This window comes from Xylona heveae (assembly GCF_001619985.1).
Source record: "Xylona heveae TC161 unplaced genomic scaffold L228scaffold_2, whole genome shotgun sequence".
In the NCBI taxonomy this organism is placed as follows: domain Eukaryota; kingdom Fungi; phylum Ascomycota; class Xylonomycetes; order Xylonales; family Xylonaceae; genus Xylona; species Xylona heveae.
This window is the reverse complement of record NW_017264194.1, coordinates 2,396,360-2,413,932: the sequence shown is the minus strand read 5'-3', so window position 1 is coordinate 2,413,932 and position 17,573 is coordinate 2,396,360. Positions and strand designations below refer to the sequence as shown.

Sequence of the window (17,573 nt, the reverse complement as noted above, 5' to 3'; positions counted from 1 at the left end):
ACGTTTGGACTTTTTCATTCAACAGGTCACATGGAACTTTTACATTCGGGTTGTATTTCCCCAGTTGGTCTCGATGATGACGCGAGTGGTGCGTGTCTCTCAATATCCCAACAACACCACTCGTGACGATGGGAATGTGATATTGAAAGGAAGAACAATTAGGAAACAGAATTGATTCCTTTTATGTTTTAAGCATCGAGCATCAAGTGAGAGCAATCGCATCCATTTTGTTTTTAATAGTTACTCTGACGATTAGTGACGTGAAGCTGAAACGGAGCTACAGATGATTCCAAAGCTTGGACCAACACTGTCCACGCCCACCTTGAACGTTGTGTGATTTGCTACACTCTGGTGCTGCCAATTCCATCCAACCCATCACACAAATTCCTTCGTTTCTGGAAGCCTGGATAGTGGCCGCCTCCTTAATTCCGCACATCTTTTGTAGCTCATCGCTACTTGGCACTTTTGAACCGAGCTGCGACCGGTTCAAACCTCCCGAAGCATAATAACACCCCCTGGCGGCCGTGATTGCACCACAAACCCCATAACATGTCTTCTCCTTCATCAATAGGTTCGCGCACCACGAAGCGCAAGCGGGCGGCGACCTTGACCAAAGGTACCGACCAGCAGACCTCGACACCTGCAGATCTGCTGCAGCCTTCATCGCGCGACGCGTCTGGCGAGGACGCAGAGGATCATGAGCTGCAAGCCGTGACGGATGCGAAGCACCACCGTAAGACCTCTGGTGGAGAAGCAGCGCCTTCGGCGACGAATCCGCCCTCGAAACGCGCGCGCAAGAGCTCTGTCTCCGCTGGGGCACCTCCTGCTGCCGCGTCGACGACTTCTGCCAGCAAAGATGACCAGGATCCTGGCGAACCGTCCGACACCACGACCGGAAGCGTAGAGGTGACGACGCAGACTCGACGAAGAGGTGCGCGCTCCGCGTCCAAGACCGAAGCCCATGAAGCCAAAAAGGAACAAGCACGAAAGGCAATGCCGCCGCCTCAAAAGGCTGGACTTGCTGAACCTGCGGGCTACCACACGAACCCTCCGCCCACGGGACGGGCAGTGAGAGTCTACGCAGATGGAGTATTTGACCTGTTCCACCTGGGGTATGTTCCCTTGACAATGTCAATTCTTTTATACTCTATGGTAAATGTGACATTGACTCTAAATACTAATCATCTTCCAGCCATATGCGCCAACTCGAACAAGCCAAGCATGCTTTCCCCGACACATACCTTATCGTTGGCGTCACGGGCGACAAGGAAACGCACAAGCGGAAGGGTTTGACGGTTCTGAGCGGAGCTGAGCGTGCAGAGACTGTCCGACACTGCAAATGGGTCGATGAGGTCATTGAAGATTGTCCCTGGATTGTGACTCCAGAGTTTCTTGAGGAACACAAGATTGACTACGTTGCGCACGACGACATTCCGTATGGTGCAGACGAAGGAGACGACATCTACCGCCCGATTAAAGAGCAGGGTAAATTCCTCGTCACGCAGCGAACAGAGGGTGTCAGCACCACCGGTATCATCACAAAGTGAGTCTGCCCTGGCGAACCATTTCATAAATACGTCCTCAGCACCGTGTGGTGCAACCTGTGGTCATTGCATCCCGTCTCTTTGAGAACTAGTACTAACAAACATCTATCAGAATTGTCCGCGACTACGAAAAGTACATTTCACGCCAATTCAAGCGCGGTGCCTCCCGTCAAGAACTCAACGTGTCATGGCTCAAGAAGAACGAGCTTGAACTCAAGCGCCATGTCGCCGAGCTGCGCGACAGTATCCGCAGCAACTGGTCCACAACTGGCCAAGAATTAGGCAAAGAGTTTCGCCAGTTCTGGCAAGCAGCCAGCAACAGCAGTCGGCCCAACAGCCCGTCCGCCCGAGGCCGGCAAAGTAGCATCTCGAGTCGACGAGAGTCCGCAGCGGAAGGCGGAGATTACGGATCGCGCAGCGGCGCCGCCTCGCCCACCGCTCAGCTCCTGTCGCATTTACCTCAACTTGATACCCGTCGCGCCGAGAGCCCCAGCGCCCCAGGCACCCCCGGAGCGGACTTTGCTACAGGATACAGTCTGGGATTAATCGGCGGTGTCCGATCGTGGGTATGTCATTGTCATCTGTTTACATTTCTCTCTACATTACTTTGCTCTTCATTACTTCTTCACCGTCCACTACTTCTACACTGCGCTCTACCATTTCAACATCTCCAAATTCGTCCGTCCGATACTTTCTTTCAGTTACAACTAACACCACGTATAGATGACCCGCACTCGCACCGGCGGCGCTCGCGGTAACAACGACGACGACGCCTTGGCCCGCAACAACCACAATAGCAACAACAGCAGCCATCCCGCCAGCTCGTCTGACACTGACGATGACGATGCCCGGCTCCACCATCAACATCATCATCGCTATGCCGGCGCGAGCAGTAGCGGCGGCGCGAGCAAGTCTCATAGCCAGTCCCAATCCGAGACACAGTCCCCTGCCGGAGACGTCGACATGGCGACTGCATGATATGCTGCGTCCTTGTTCCAGTCCTTCTTCTGTGCAAACGCATCAGCAGGCGGGAGAGAAGGAGGTGGTGGTGTGGTTGGAAAGGGGGGATGTTGTTATTGTCAAGCAATCGACACTGCCCAACGCAGTATGCAGTAGAGGGACTTTCGCAAAAGGAGAGATGTCGAATATATGCATTATCCAGACACCCTTCTCCTTTTTCCATTTCCCCTTTCCCCTTTCTCCTTTTCATTATCCCATTATTTCATTATTTCATTTTTCCATTTTTCTCTCTGTAATATAATCTCACGCGGGTGCTATTCATGTCTCAATAAAATTTATTTTCCATCACACTCTGACTCCACTCTGACCCCGAATCTAAAACCCAATCTGCGCCTGAGTATACTCTTTATCCGGACGAAAAGACGCAAAAAGGCTTTACTCAATATCCCGCCAATGCCATATTATACGGCGCAGGCGGAGTAAATTTTACTACAATGGTTTTACTACGATGGATAACCTGATTGGACACATGAATGAATGCATAGATAAGACAAATTGACACGTTGAAAAGTATCCTTAAAAAAATTGTTAAATTGCTGGATTCAAATCCGCCTATCCGAGGGAGAAGAACGAAGAACGAAGACCGGGAGCCCTGGGAGTTGGGTTGAAGGGTGGCTCATTCCAGCATTCCAGTTTTATCCTTCCCTAGGGATATATGTAATGGAAGCGGGATGAAATAGTGTAGATGACTAGATATAACGGAGTGAAAAAAGGAAAGAAAAGAAAAGGGAAAAAAGAAGACAAAAAAAGGAGACAAAAAAAATGAGACAAAAAAAAAGTGTAACAATGCTATTGCCATCACACTTGCGTATGGGGGATATCAATTTAAAGATCCAGAACTATAAATAAATGAGAATAAAAGAAAAAAAAAGAGAAAAAGAAGAAGATAGAACCAATAAAAAAAGGTAGATTCAAAAAAAAAAAGGCGCTTAAAATGCTTAAAATGCTTTAAATGCAAATGCTAGAATCATGTCAGGTAAGAATTTAATGCTTCCAAGATCGTGGGCTAGTCGAGTTGAAATGAAATGGTTTAAATCAAGACAGGAAGGAGAAAACTTCGGACGGCCCTCGCTATAGTTGAGATCCGACCAAGGCCAACAAGACCCCGCTGACAACACACACAATGGCAAATACCAAGAGCACTGCGCCGCGATGCGTCCAGCTCAAGTGGTCCCTTCTGGTCAACATCATCCCGACACTCATGACAGCCAGACTCAAACTCATGACGACGCCCATAATGGTGCCGAGATCATAGGTGAACTCGTCTGACGTGGTCGATACCAAGATCCCGAGCGCGGTCAGAATCACCACGGACACTGTGAGAAAAGCGACATATGTCCTGAAGAGCACTTTTTCGCGATACGCAGTAACGCCGGCCTGGTGTCGATAATCCTCAAGAGGAGGAAACGTCGAGTACGCCCGTCGAGAGTCGTAGACGGTTTCATATCCGGGGATATCGGTGGCAGAGTCTTCGTCTTCGGCTTCAATTCCCGAGTCGTAGGCGCCAGTCGCGGATGCGTGGCGATGGTGACGGTTTGTTGGGAGCAAAGGGTCGCGAGCAGCTCCCTCATTAGGCTGAGAGGTAGATTGAGAAGTGGGAAAGAGCCATGATCGGCCGCCGCCGCGGCGACGAGGGACAATGGATTTTGAAAGAGATCGTGCGGCTTCCGAGGTTTTGGTGGTCAGTGATTTGACACCCTGGCCAATGTACTTGAATGCGTTCGTAATGGATTCTTGGCCCGGGAAAAAAGATGACGAGTCATTAGGGTATATGTATATAGCGTACGAGCCTTCGCTGTTCTGATCTTCGGGGTCATCGTATTCGTTCCAGTACCGCTGGACAGAAGAAAGGTTGGACTTCTGATGGCTGTTCTCTCGGCGAGGAGGGATTCGTCGACCTTTGCCCGTCTTCTTGCCGGCTCCAGGGCCAGTGTGGGCTGGGTCGTCAACGAGGGAAGTCGCGGACGAGTCCATGACGGGTGCAAAGTTGCTGCTCCCCGAAGGAAAGTCGGTCACTGTTGTGGTGGACCCCGAGATGTTATTACTCTTTCGCGCCGGTTCGTCAATGTGTGTCGAGCTGGTGGTGCGGCTTAATGTGCGTTCGACAGGGTCAGGAACTTTACGGATATCCTTTGCCAATTCCTTTGACTGTATCTTAAATGTCAGCAAAGCGTCAATCTAGAAGGAAATCTTTTTTTTTGGGGGGGGGGGAGGCATACCCAGTTGCGTAAGACGGACTGGCCAAGTCCACATGTGACAGAAACAGCGTGCATTCCCAATGAGAAACCATACACTCGCTCAGTCTGATAGAGTCACACGGTTAGATAAGGCGCAAATCCAAAAGATCAATACCGTTAGAGAGAACCTACCAAGTAACTCTGATCCAGAGCCCTTGCGAGAGCGGCCCCAGCCTCACCTTCCCACCAAATCTCCAATACGGCATGAGGGAAAGAGTGGTAGTGTCCTGTCGAAGAATTTCGTCGTGCATCGCCATGTGCAAGCTGCTCAGAAGAAACCGGGCCCATCTTCACTTCCTGGTCGAGTACCGCCCAAATGCTTCTGGCCGGAGCGTTGTTCAACCCAATGAAACGTGTCCGGGTGCTCTGGACCTCAACCAAAGGCCTGACCTTTGGATGTTCCGCAAGCCATTGTCTGGTCTTTTCGACTTGGGCGCGATCAGGCTCGTTGACCAACGTACACGCATCAGATTCTCGGCGCGACAATGCCCCGGAGCTGTGTTTGAAAAGTGACCGCATCTGCTTCATGTCCACCTTGACGGCATCACCCGTGTGTTCCTCGTCTCTAGATTTGAGATCGACAGCAGCGCTACCATCGCCACAGCAGCGCAGTGTCCGGACAGCGGCATCAAAAGCCCGACCCTCTCCGTCAGCTTCGGCATTGAAAGCTGATTTATAGCGTTGGCACAGATCATCCACATCGTCAAGCACCACGAGGCCGGTCGATTCCTCTCTCTCCTGGCCGTAGGTGGATGAGCTCCGACGCGTGGGTGTCGCAGATAGACTGCCCCCATTATGGCATCCGGGCCGATGCCACAACCGTGCAAACTGAAGCATGAGCACCTGCAGCTGGACGAGGTTGTCCCGGTGCACCCAATAGGTCGCGCGCTTTGCTGATTGATATTGGGCCAATAATGCGAGTGCTACGTCAAAGTCGACATCCGTGTCTAGCTTCTCCGTCACCAACGAATGCACATTCACGGGCTCCACAATCATGGGCAAGTCCTCTGCGGACGTTTGCCCCGATGGAATGGAAGCAGGGGTGTCGGTTCTTTTGATCTGTTCTTTCATGAAAGGTGCGCGAACGGCCGCCAAAACCGCAGTCCATTGCGAGAGCAATGGGGCGAGATCGCGATTACAAAAGCTCGTGGGCTGGTCCATGACCTCTTTTGTAAATCGTCTTGCGAGTTTGCTGGATCTAGTCCATTTCTGGTACTTTTTCAACAGCTTCTGGAAGGCGAGCCGCTGTGCGCCGACGAAGCGTGATAGCGCCTGGATGTCTTCACCGGCTCTGCGTTTAGAGACACTCAATATCAGCAAGCCGTGCAACAAGCTTAAAAACGGATCAACGGGAATGGCCATACCCAAGTACTTCCTCTTCAATCTTGGAAAATCTTTGTCTCTTTCTCACACCTGCTCTTGAACCCTGGGAAGTAGAATCCCGTCGTCCGAGGCGATCCACCAAACGCTGTAGGTGGGCTAATGCACCATCAGCACCGCGAAATCCCAAATTGACTCTTATGTTCCACTGAACGTACCTAGACGCCGCTGGACTTCGCCCGCTTTGCTCTGCACAAAAAGATCGACCCGTTCATGCTGATCGACCAATTCAGCGTAAAACTCCTTTTCAAATTCCTGCAGCTCACTCGAATCCTCGTCGCCACTACCGGGGATGGGAATGGTGCTCGAACGCTCCCGGCTCGTTCGGACCTTGATCAGGTGCTTCAAGTCATTGTAATCGACATTATCTAGACATTGTCATTTCTGCCATTAGCCATCTGAACGAAGGCATCCTCGTTATCGACACGACAATCAGTGAACGTACAGGAGCCCCATTCGGGTATCGAACGCTGCGCGAGCGTATTCCCGTATTTCATAGCCTTTAGCAGCCTTTTGGCGGAATTCCTCAGCTGCGGCGTGCTTGGACAAAAAGCAAGGGAGGCGGGTGAGATGAAGAAGGGGGGGGGGAATTGAGTCGGTCGGCTGGTGCGTTGAGCGAGGACTGGGTGGGTATTTGAGTCCCTCCGGCCGCGTCAATCCTGGATCCGGCGATGGTGATGGATGATGTCAAAAAAGCCCTGGCGCGGGGGAACAACAATTGTGGAAATGTCAAACACCAAGGTGGTTGGGGTGAAAAGAGAGAATGATTCGTGATTTGCGAAGAAAACCCTGAGCCGTTTCTATAAGACGGGGCAATTATGATCTGGCTGCTTGTGCGTGTTGTGTTTCTCGCATCATTCTCTCCTGCGATCACTGCACCCTTATCTCCTGCCGTGTTTCTACGAGAATGCCTTTGGCCGAGTACGGCATATCAAGTAACAGTACTTGGCTAAGACCCAAGCGGTAGATATAACCAACGGGGCGACGGGTAAAAAGACCCGCCACAGAGACCAAGTAGACCAGAGTCCTACTCACGTTCACGCTACCTGAACCCTTTTACCTAACAACATCTACACTTTGGTCATAAGAACCAGTACCCATCAGGGGAATGACCGGGCAAAGAAAAAAAAAGGAAAAGAAAAAAGAGGTAGACGGCTCTAGGTATGACCATTGCTCGTCCGAGTCACAAGAACCAACGAGGTCAAGTCCGCGAAGACGCCAGAAGGACCTGTTCGGCACGAGCCATGCACGCTCCGTCGTTGAACCTAAGACAATGGTCAGTGACATGGTCCGAGATAGAGCACCTCTAGTGTAAGGAGGATCATCAAACCCAGTGGGACCTGGACGGTCTGTTCTTCTGTCAAGATCGACCTTTGTGACACCAATCAGCGCAAGCGAGAAACTCCAGGTTGCTTGCAGAAGAGCCTTTCCCTGGTTCGCTATTTCGCTTGCAACCAAAGCCAACCAGAACACTGTAAATCGTATGCACTCAGGTGCTTGAACCCCTGAACAAAAACGCTTTTACATTCCGATTTCAGTCGTAAGTCCGAGCAACTCTATAGTAGGAAGGCTTTCCCACGCTCGCGTCCATGGGACTAATGCAGCAGAGGAAGGGAAAAGGAAAGTGTGTAAACAACACGCAGAGCAGAAGATAGAAATGCAAGAAAAAAAAAAAAAAAATAAGGGCACACATTAGCCCACCATAAAAAGAGATCGAGCGCCCCAGAGGCGCCACGCTCCGCTCCGGTGTCGCTCTGTCGGCGCTGTCATTTGTCGCAAGGCGAGTCATGGTGAAGCTTCAAGCCGCCAACACTGTGTTCCGGTATACTTAGTACGTACTGCATGGTCGGGCTCCACCTTTTCTTGCTCCAATGTCTTCCAGTCATCCATGCACATGCATATAACTATCGCTGTCCTGGCGAGAAGAAAGCGGAGTATGTGGCCCTTGCTTTTTTCCTTCTAATTTTTCCCCTCCGTCTCTTTTGCCAAAGTCTTTTTTTTTTCTAGACTCGCGCCGTTCGTCTACGGAGTCTGTGAAGCCGCCGGCGCGGGAACGACGGCCCTTCGCGCTGCTAAAACCTGACTCGTCAGTATACTCCGTAGTAGTGTTGCCTGTGCCGACTTTGAGGGCTAGACGCGGCTTGCATCGCGTAGAGGGACCCTACTCGTAGAATCACGGATGCAGTCGGTTCTCTTCGCCTGCGCTTTCGCTCCCGAAGAGGGCAGTATCGGAGTACCTACCTATACGTAGACACATGGGGAGCTCAAGAATCATGAGAGATTGATCAACCATTCGACATCAGACTATCGCCTCCACATGCCGTTGTTCTATCCTAATTCGTGCAGGTGCAGCCGCCAAAACGGCCATGGGCATGGGTTCCAGGGGAGAGCGCGAGGAAATGCAGAAGGGAGAGGGCATCACCAGTGCTCTTGCCTCGGAGAATTTCCGGACGCAAATGCGTTGCAGTACAATAGCTTTTCGAAAGTGGTGAGCTGCAGATCATAGCGCCTTGGTTGTTCGAACGAGATGCATTAGTGAATAGCAATATTATAAAACAATTCACAAATTACAATGCTCATACGGTTTTCCTCGGGGTATCCACTCCGTCACCACTACGTACAGAACCTTTTCAAACCCGCTGCAAGACAGGGGGCTGGCCATCGAAGAGCTTAGCACGCAACGGTCAGGACAAAAAGACGAGGAAAAAACATGGTTCCAGACCATGCTTTGTGGAACCTACCAAACTTGCAAGGTAGGCCCTGCTGCGGCACAGCCAACGCTCTAGTCGAGCTTAACCCCACTTCAACGCCGAGCTCTACGGCAAATTCCAATAACCATTGAACGGGAAAGACCCTGATGTCCTATTCATCATGTCACGCTTTTCAGTTTTCGTCTGAGTTGCTGAGTGGATTGACTGACGCGCACAAAGTGGCACGCGACAGAGGTGGATGCTTATGGTGCCTATATTGCTTGTCATGATGCTGATCCGAGTATTACTGGTACGAGATCTCCGACGACACCAGAAACCTCTGAAGTCCATTTCGATATCCCATTTTGTCGTGAGTCGAGTCTCAACGAAATGATTCATCTTCTTCTGTGTTCACTGTCTCTCATGAATGCTGGCATGGAATATAATACATTATCAAAACCGCTTCAGTGCTTCAATGGAGCTTGTGGCTCACCGAAGCCCCTTATGCTGATCTCAAGGTCAAAATGACATCTAGGGGACCCATGGTGGCTGTGAAATAATCCTTCATGCCGGGTGTCTGTTCGAAGCTCTTGATACTCTTCTCAGCATTAATAAACTGAACGTCAAACTTGCGCACGATGAGCGAGACCATCATTCGGAGTTCCATATACGCGAGCGGCTTGCCAGCACAAGAGTATGCACCCAAGGAGAAGGGGAGATACGCGTCTTTACGAAGTATCAACTCGGGCTGGGTCGTCCATCGTTCCGGTATAAATTCTTCGGGGCGTACAAAATTGCGAGGATCTAATCCGCTCTTCGTATCAGCTATATTCGGCAATGTAATTCAACGGATGAGAGGAAAGAAAATGAAAAATCAACGGACCTCGATGAAGGGTATACGTTGGGGTGGAGACAATGGTATCTCCGGGGATCCACTGTCCTGCTATCATGGCGCCTTCTGGAGGCGTGAGCCGATACATGCCGCTAGGGACTGGTGGGAAGAGGCGGAGTGCCTCTTGAATGACACCTTCTAACAACGGCTTGCCGGTGACCAACGAGTGCTGGAAGTCAAGCTCCGAGGTAAATAACGGATCGATTTCTGCTTGCAGCTCCCTGAACTTGTTCGGATGCTTGGAAAGCAGGTAAAAGATAGCGGCAAGTGCATTGGCAGTTGTATCGCTACCAGCAATAATGGCTAGCTCCGTGTCAAAGACTAGGTCTCCCTGACTGACGGAGGGATCTTTGTCTTTCTTGGAGTCATCATCGATTAGGTAGGTAAAGAGATCCGATTGCTCAGACTTGACCTACGAAGAAACAGGATATTAGCTTTGACAAGCCAACTTTCGATTGGTGGCGATGCTGGAATACCCTTACCTCACGGCGTTCATTAAATTGTTGAGCGCACCACTCGATCCATTCTGCCCGCTTGCTTCTCACAATTGGAAGATTCTGGAAGAGAATGAACAGCCATGGCACACAAACAAGGGCACCGACCAAGGGGTTGATTTCGTCAATCTTCTTCATAATCCAATGGTTACGATTGCTGGAGAGCATGTTGTACGATTTGGCAAAGGTTAAATCACCCATGACGTCAAAGCCGAAATTATCGAACCATTCATTCAGGTTTGTAGGTTTCGAGTGCAGCTCAGACAGTTTCGCAAGCAACTCCAGGCAGTGCTGCAAAATGCGGGGTTCATAGCCGTTCAATGCTTTTTGTGGCGGACCATCTCGTCAGAAAATGTACACTGCATTCTGCGAGAGGAGAAGGGTCATACCTTTAGTTCCAAAGCCACGGTCCCAAATTCTTCGACGCTGCGAATGGAAAGGCTTATCTCTCGTCATTTGCAGAGACCGCGCAGGAGAGTTCAGATCATAAAACGGCCCTTTGCTACACTTGGTGCCTGGGCCATGCACGTCCCGAACAGCTACGGGATCATTAATGGAAATTTCACGAGGCCCTAAACAACAATTAGATTTTCGGTTCTAAAAAGTGATGCACAAGCTGAAGCAAGACTCACGGATGCGGACGAAATCGCCAAACTCTTCATGGAGATGCTGGACCTTGACATGCCAATGGAACCCTTGAACGCTCTGCTTGAGTGACCAAAAGGCTGACAATTTGGCTGCCGTGGGGCCCGCAAAGCGCTTTAGCGGATGCCACCATAGTCGGTAGACCGCGATGCTACCAAAGAGTCCCGTCAGGTAGCACGCTCCCGCAACCACTGAAAGAGTCACTGCGGGAACGATAGCCATGCCACAGACTCGGATCAGAACAGGGCCAAGGGACAGACCTGCGAGCAGATGAACGACAGCAATACGAGGAGCATATTTTTCCCATTCGCCATGAATAAAAACCGCTAAATGGGTCAACACTCCTGCGCCTACAGCGGCGAGAAGTGGGAGTGGATTGACCATGGCGGCGTAGGGAGAGTTGGTGCACAAAGCCCCTAACGAGCAAAGGAACGGGACGGGCCGCTTGGTGTTTGTCGAGCGCCCGTCGTTGTGCGGGACGAGAAGAGCAAATTTATGTAATCTACCGAGCTTGTGTGGGGAGAAACGAAGAGTTCAGGTTCGAAAGACAGTCCGATACCTGCACGTCCGTGCTACCTACCTGGTTAAGTTATAGCATATACCAACCCCTCGCAGAATAGAAATGTTTGCACACAGTTCAGGAAGATGGACCCATATAAGAAGGGGCTCAATAGCAGAAAGTTGATGACATGCAGTTGGTGGGGCATCCAATGACCTAAGGCGATCAACCGTCGCGTATTCTTATCGCTCTTTTGTAATCCCTTTTCTATCCCTAGTTTACTGGTGGGGTGGTGTCAGATGCACCATACCGAATGGCAATAGAAGGCCGAAATAACGAACCGGTAGGTGGGCAACCATGTGGTTGCCCGCACTACCTTAGGTACGGAGTAGTACGCGTGGTACGTTAGTGACCGCAGTAGTGTAATAACGTAACAGCTAGCATGCTCTTTCCATGATGAGGATGATCACGACTTTTCTCCCACGCAATGTCCAAGCTTTGATGCTTCCCTTTGTTAGTCTATGGGCCAGAAAAGGTAATTGATGTTTGCTCTCGGACCCTTCCAACGCCTCTCGCTACTCCAAGTCAAGACAATTCATGGTTCACCACAGCGCCCACATACACACCGTACACCTGTATAGTTGAATTTCTTCTTATTCCCCCCCACCCCCATGATCAAGCCATGGGGGCCTAGACTAACTACGAAGACCCTTGGACCCTTTTACTCTCATCCATCCTATCGTTGCTTGTCATTTGGATCCTACGCCCTTCTCCCCCAACCCTCATCCCACCACACCGTCGTTAACATCAACACCACCATCACCTCTTTTTCCTTTCACATCACATACCTCTTCCTATGTTGTCTGTCCATCAGTAATTCATATTATCGTCACCCTTTTGGTTCCGAGGTGACTGTAGACTTAAGACAAGCAGAATGGCTTCTTCACCACTTCCATCATCGAGTGTCGATCATGGTAGAGCTGACTCCCAGCCCACCACGACGGCAGAGCCTTCAAAAGATCCGATACCATCCTCCTCTGCTGCCCAGCAGCATTCCACCTCGGGCCCAGCGTCTGCTGCTGCATCCCCACCTGCCGCAGCATCACCCGGTCTCACTAGTGGCACCGTTACCCAGGGCGTCATTGAACCAGATGTATGCCTAATTTTCGTTCTGCCATTCTTCTCTCTGCAAGCTTAGAGCTCTTGGAACCATCGTGACTAATTCAAAAATAATGTTGATTAGGTGACTCCAGCCGACGACTCTGCCAGTGACGCAGACTCTGGCGTGGGAAGCGATTCGTAAGTGTTTCAAGCATAAAGAACTCTCTCTCATTATAATACAAATCCATCGACTAACGAAAGAACTGCTGATGCAGTCAGAGTATTCTGACATCTTTGGCATCAACTATTACCAATTATGTCTACAAGAATGGGCGTCGATATGCAGGATTCCGCGAGGGAAACTATATTTTACCCAACGATGAGGTAGGTCATCTATTTGACCATGGGCCAAGACCGAAAGCCACTGACAACAATCCCTACCAGTTGGAATGTGATCGGCACGATCTATTGCAGCACATTTACCGCATGCTCTTTGGCGGCGAATTGCTCTTTGCGCCTATTGGCGACAACCCCCAGCGCATGCTCGATATCGGTACAGGTACCGGCATCTGGGCCATGGATCTTGCCGAGTACGTTACCTCACAGAGCCATAAGTTACAGGGTATAAATTCGAAAGCTGACTATATTGCAGCATGTATCCTTCTGCCGAGGTGATTGGTAAATATTCTTTATTTCCCCTGTCTGCAGGAGGGATTGCCAATACCAATTTCTAATTTTTTTTTTGTCTTTTGGACAGGCACGGACTTGTCGCCCATTCAGCCGAAATGGTGTGTCATCCTTCATTATTTACGACCTCTACTTTACAAATACAAAGACTGACCACTGCTCAGGGTCCCGCCAAATCTCCAATTCGAAATTGACGATGCTGAAAGCGAATGGACCTATCAACCGGACACTTTTGACTTTATTCACTTTCAGAATTTAACCGGTGCGATTCGCAATTGGCCGAAGCTCCTCTCTCAGATATATACGTAAGCTTATCTATTTTTGTTCTAACAAAAAAACGACACAGAGCCACAATATTGACGTTGGTCAGACATCTCAAACCTGGAGGCTGGGTCGAGGCCAAAGAAGCAGACGTTATCGCCCAATCAGATACCGGCAGCATTCCTGCCGAGAGTGCGCTGAGGAGATGGGAGACCAATTGTATACACGCGGGTAATTTGATTGGACTCCAGCTCGAATCGGCCCGTAAGCTTAAGCAATGGATGGAAGAAGCCGGATTTGTGGACGTTGTAGACCGCGAATACAAGCTTCCCTCGAATCCATGGCCCAAGGATGAGGAGATGAAGCTCTTAGGGAGGTACCAGCATGCGCAGTATATGGATGCTTTGCAAGCATTCGCCCTGGGATTGCTAGTCGATGTCTTGGGCTGGACTCGCGAAGAAATGGAGGTCTTTTTGGTCGACTTGAGAAAGGATTTGAGCAACCGGAGGTTCCACGCATTCCACGTCATGTACGTGCTCTTTTATCTTCCGACATGCTTTTTGTTGATGCTGACAAAACCTTGACGCAGCCACGTCGTGAGTGGACGGAAGCCGGAGAAGGCATGATTGAAGTTTGGCTGGGTCATGAGATGATGAGGTTGTGAAAGTATAGCGGTGAAGAGTCGGTAACTCTCTTCTCTCCGCTGAAACAGAGCTTATAATAAGCGCAACATCTCCAAACTTTCTCTCACGATCCAGCGTTTCTTTTCGAAGGGGGAAAAAAAAAATCAATAAACCACAATCAACGCTGCATGAGGTGACCCTTGTATGATCACTGAGATATGCTCGGAGGTAGCTGTCATGCTCAAGGCGTTAGGAGATCGCGGCAAGACGCATTTGGAAGATAAGACCAGAATTTCGGGGGCTTTTTGCTCATTGAAATTATCGTTTCAAGACTTTTGTTTAAATTTGGAGAGTACCTTTTTTACTTAGACGTAAGGATAAAATTTCAGTATACCAAAGCGACATGATTGTTCCACGACTGTGCATAGGTACGCTGATGAGCAGGTTACCTTTCACAGGATGGTCTTCTTGTTTACAATCCTCGCTCAAACCTCGGACCAAGCACCACACATGATGCCAGAGTCCTCTGTACTTGAACCCGTAAGCGAGGATCTTCGACTGCTATTGGCTTAATTTGTACGGAGCATCTTAAGTTATGAAGGTGAAACGGAAAACTCCGCCCAAGCGAGAAAGATCCGTGCATTTTGTCATGGCCGAACGGGGAAAAAAAGTTACGATGATACGCAGAGGCTAAGGACGGTGAAAAAAAGGCCCAATACGACGATCCAAGGCCCTGTCCGGTATTGGATCAGCCATACCTCACAGGCAGCAGATTTTTTTTATCTCTTTCCTTTTCCTGCTCAAGGAGGGGTTGCTTGAGCGCTGATTATTCTATCACGATTCCAATTGCAACCCCGCGATGACGGGCAGCTCAAATTCATCAAACACCTCCCACACACTCTCTGCAGAACCGCCAGTTCCCGCCATGACGGATACGCACCCATCTTCGATGCAGGCGCTGGTGGGGACGCTGTCAGGATCACCGTATACTTTCCTGCAGCCTCCGAAGAGTTTGCACACGGCGGCGCTTGTTTTGACAAAGCGTTACCTTGATCCGCTCGCGGCCACCATCAGTGATGCACATGCGCAGCGATTACGAGATGCGCGCAAAAAGCGCAAGCGGGGTGATTACGAAGATGTGCCAAGCAAACCGCTGCAACTGAATCAGTTGTACCTCGAGGGGTTTGAGATGCCCCAAGTCTGGGAGCAAGCCCGACGAGTGCTAGACGCGACGAGAGGAGAAGTGGAAAAGACACTTGCCGAGATTCCTCAGCCTAATGCCGAGGCCGATCGGCCAAAGGATTTGAAGATGATGAAGTTCGATAAAGATGGCTTTGAAATGAGTGAGTCGGGAGAGGATGACGAGAGCAGCCTTGGGGAAGAGGGCGTGGATTGGGAATACGACGGCGAGGACCACTCTGAGGGATCCCAGGCGTCTGAGGACGAGGAGGAAGAGGCCTCCGCACTGGAGAACGTAGACGACGAAGAAGGAGAAGGAGAAGAAGAACTTGAGGGCTCAGAAGACGAGGAAGACATTGAAGCGTCAGGATCTGGCTCGGAAGAGTCCGATGACGAACCCGCCGAAGAATTTGTCGAAGACAAATTTGGTCTCAATGATGGATTCTTCTCCATTGATGATTTCAATAAACAATCCGAGTTTCTCGAGCGTCAAGACAATGCCGGCCTGAACGACGGCGCTGCCAGTGATGAAGAGGAAGAAGTTGACTGGGACGCTGACCCGCTTTCTACTCAACCTACCAGCTTCGGCAAAAAGGGCACACCAAAGGCTGCTGCTGATGAGGATGAGGACGAGGACATGGAAGATGGTGTCGAAGAAGACGACGATGATGAGGAGGAGGGCGGCCCGACCTTTGGCAACGTGGACCTCAACGCCCCAGAAGGCGCCAGTGACGAAGAAATGGAAGACGACCTGGACGAGCAAGACCACGGCGGCGACAACACCAACGATATCATGTACGAAGACTTCTTCGGCCCACCTGCGCGCAAAGCAAGCAGCAACAAGAAGAAACAAACCAGGGTCAAGGCTAAACGCGCCGCCGAGGATGCCGCCGCTCAGCCAACTCCTCGGGCTCACGGCGAAGGCGACGACAACCCGGAAGAAGACGAGCGGTACATGCAACGCACCATGGACGCCGTGCGACGTGACCTCTTTGATGACGAGTTGTCCGGCTTCGACAACGACGAGGGCGCTTCTGACGCTGACGCCGACGCCCTCGACCCGGGTGACCCTCGATCTCGTCGCTCGACGCACGAACGGCGCCAGGCCAAAATCGCTGAAGAAATCCGCCGCCTCGAAGCCGCCAATGTTGCCAAACGCGAGTGGACACTTGCCGGCGAGGCGCGTGCCGTGGACCGGCCCATGAACTCTTTACTCGAAGAAGACCTCGAATTCGAGCGCGCCGGCAAGCCCGTGCCCGTCATCACCAACGACATCACCGAGGACATTGAATCGATGATCAAGCGGCGCATTCTGGCGCAGCAATTCGACGAAGTCCCGCGTCGCAGGCCCGACGATCTGGCCGTCTCCTCTTCCGCCCGCCGCGGCCGGTTCGAGCTTGAGGACACCAAACCCCAACAATCCCTCGCGGAAATGTACGAGCAAGACCACCTCCGCCGCACCGACCCCTCGTACGTCGACCAGCGCGACGAGAAGCTCAAGGCCCAACACACCGAGATTGAAAATCTCTGGAGAGACGTCTCGGCCAAACTCGACGGCCTTTGCTCCTACCATTACCGTCCCAAACCCGTCGCCCCGTCCCTCAATATCGTCGCCGATGTCGCTGCCGTGTCGATGGAAGACGCTCGTCCTACGGCTGGCAACGACGTCGCTGCTGCGTCCATGCTCGCGCCCCAGGAAATCTTTGCCCCCGGTAAAGACTCCGCGGGCCAGGGCGAAGTCGTTACCAAGTCCGCCGCCCCAGTCGCCAGGGAGGAAATGACCCGTGAAGAAAAGCTGCGTCGCAGAAGACGCGAAAAGGAACGCATCAAGAAGAGTAATACCAACCAAGGCACTGGCGCCTCCGGCGCGGCCCAAGGAAACGGAGCTCAGCCCCAGACAAAGACTCAGAAGAAGAAGGCCGACGAAAGTAACGTCCTCGGCCAACTGAAGAAGAGCGGTGTCAAAGTTATTGGCAAGAAGGGAGAGCTGAGAGACGTGGAGGGTAAAAAGGTCGCTATGGGCGGAGAGAGGAAGAGCACTGGAGGCAACTTTAAGCTATAATAGGCATACAGCTTATTGTGTCTCTGATTAGAACTTTCTTTTTCTCTTTCAGGGCGCTTCTAAAGCGGATTACTAAAAGCAGAATTTTTTTTTTTCCCCATTAGCATTTTCACAATTAACGGCGCTAGATTATCAGTTATGTTTGGCACTTGGGATCGAGATTCAATGTAATGTAATATATTGGATTTATATTATATTGCATTGCGTATACACTACGCTTATACATGAAGCTTTGGTGATGAACATGTAAAAAATCTTG

General features: G+C 50.9%; 6 protein-coding genes across 6 annotated transcripts; 3 read left to right on the top strand and 3 right to left on the bottom strand.

Moving 5' to 3' along the window:
- Positions 1-193: 193 nt before the first annotated feature.
- On the top strand, positions 194-2,921 carry L228DRAFT_244457 (hypothetical protein). The gene is made up of 4 exons (XM_018331928.1): positions 194-1,112; positions 1,193-1,543; positions 1,657-2,110; positions 2,268-2,921. The coding sequence occupies exons 1-4, from the start codon at positions 550-552 to the stop codon at positions 2,520-2,522; spliced, it is 1,623 nt and encodes a 540-aa protein (XP_018191146.1). The 5' UTR covers positions 194-549; the 3' UTR covers positions 2,523-2,921.
- Positions 2,922-3,098: 177 nt separating this feature from the next.
- Positions 3,099-3,402, bottom strand: L228DRAFT_79414 (hypothetical protein). Its single transcript, XM_018336864.1, has one exon. The coding sequence runs from the start codon at positions 3,361-3,363 to the stop codon at positions 3,181-3,183; it is 183 nt and encodes a 60-aa protein (XP_018191145.1). The 5' UTR covers positions 3,364-3,402; the 3' UTR covers positions 3,099-3,180.
- Positions 3,403-3,487: 85 nt separating this feature from the next.
- Positions 3,488-6,740, bottom strand: L228DRAFT_244456 (SPX-domain-containing protein). The gene is made up of 6 exons (XM_018331927.1): positions 6,627-6,740; positions 6,340-6,549; positions 6,166-6,280; positions 4,934-6,092; positions 4,784-4,867; positions 3,488-4,712 (listed from the first exon to the last, which is right to left on the bottom strand). Exons 1-6 carry the CDS (start codon positions 6,676-6,678, stop codon positions 3,636-3,638), a joined length of 2,697 nt encoding a protein of 898 aa, XP_018191144.1. The 5' UTR covers positions 6,679-6,740; the 3' UTR covers positions 3,488-3,635.
- A 2,633-nt stretch (positions 6,741-9,373) lies between these two features.
- Positions 9,374-11,286, bottom strand: L228DRAFT_266050 (benzoate 4-monooxygenase; the record flags this gene model as incomplete). The annotated part of the gene is made up of 5 exons (XM_018334803.1): positions 9,374-9,675; positions 9,755-10,175; positions 10,246-10,580; positions 10,647-10,829; positions 10,890-11,286. 5 exons carry the CDS (start codon positions 11,284-11,286, stop codon positions 9,374-9,376), a joined length of 1,638 nt encoding a protein of 545 aa, XP_018191143.1.
- Positions 11,287-11,883: 597 nt separating this feature from the next.
- On the top strand, positions 11,884-14,156 carry L228DRAFT_79531 (S-adenosyl-L-methionine-dependent methyltransferase). Its single transcript, XM_018336865.1, has 8 exons — positions 11,884-12,554; positions 12,645-12,700; positions 12,778-12,886; positions 12,947-13,092; positions 13,155-13,180; positions 13,260-13,290; positions 13,354-13,494; positions 13,560-14,156. Exons 1-8 carry the CDS (start codon positions 12,336-12,338, stop codon positions 14,032-14,034), a joined length of 1,203 nt encoding a protein of 400 aa, XP_018191142.1. The 5' UTR covers positions 11,884-12,335; the 3' UTR covers positions 14,035-14,156.
- A 422-nt stretch (positions 14,157-14,578) lies between these two features.
- On the top strand, positions 14,579-17,477 carry L228DRAFT_244451 (Mpp10 protein). Its single transcript, XM_018331926.1, has one exon. The coding sequence runs from the start codon at positions 14,933-14,935 to the stop codon at positions 17,312-17,314; it is 2,382 nt and encodes a 793-aa protein (XP_018191141.1). The 5' UTR covers positions 14,579-14,932; the 3' UTR covers positions 17,315-17,477.
- Positions 17,478-17,573: the final 96 nt, after the last annotated feature.

Bases quoted from the DNA above. Each gene is read 5' to 3' on its own strand.
- L228DRAFT_244457 (XM_018331928.1), top strand. From the start codon at position 550: ATGTCTTCTCCTTCATCAATAGGTTCGCGCACCACGAAGCGCAAGCGG. The intron at 1,113-1,192 runs GTATGTTCCCTT...ATCATCTTCCAG, and splicing joins TTTGACCTGTTCCACCTGGG to CCATATGCGCCAACTCGAAC. The intron at 1,544-1,656 runs GTGAGTCTGCCC...AACATCTATCAG, and splicing joins ACCACCGGTATCATCACAAA to AATTGTCCGCGACTACGAAA.
- L228DRAFT_79414 (XM_018336864.1), bottom strand. From the start codon at position 3,363: ATGGCAATAGCATTGTTACACTTTTTTTTTGTCTCATTTTTTTTGTCT.
- L228DRAFT_244456 (XM_018331927.1), bottom strand. From the start codon at position 6,678: ATGAAATACGGGAATACGCTCGCGCAGCGTTCGATACCCGAATGGGGC. The intron at 6,281-6,339 runs GTACGTTCAGTG...ATGGTGCATTAG, and splicing joins CGAAGTCCAGCGGCGTCTAG to CCCACCTACAGCGTTTGGTG. The intron at 6,093-6,165 runs GTATGGCCATTC...CTCTAAACGCAG, and splicing joins ATTGAAGAGGAAGTACTTGG to AGCCGGTGAAGACATCCAGG.
- L228DRAFT_79531 (XM_018336865.1), top strand. From the start codon at position 12,336: ATGGCTTCTTCACCACTTCCATCATCGAGTGTCGATCATGGTAGAGCT. The intron at 12,555-12,644 runs GTATGCCTAATT...AATGTTGATTAG, and splicing joins AGGGCGTCATTGAACCAGAT to GTGACTCCAGCCGACGACTC. The intron at 13,093-13,154 runs GTACGTTACCTC...ACTATATTGCAG, and splicing joins TGGGCCATGGATCTTGCCGA to CATGTATCCTTCTGCCGAGG.
- L228DRAFT_244451 (XM_018331926.1), top strand. From the start codon at position 14,933: ATGACGGGCAGCTCAAATTCATCAAACACCTCCCACACACTCTCTGCA.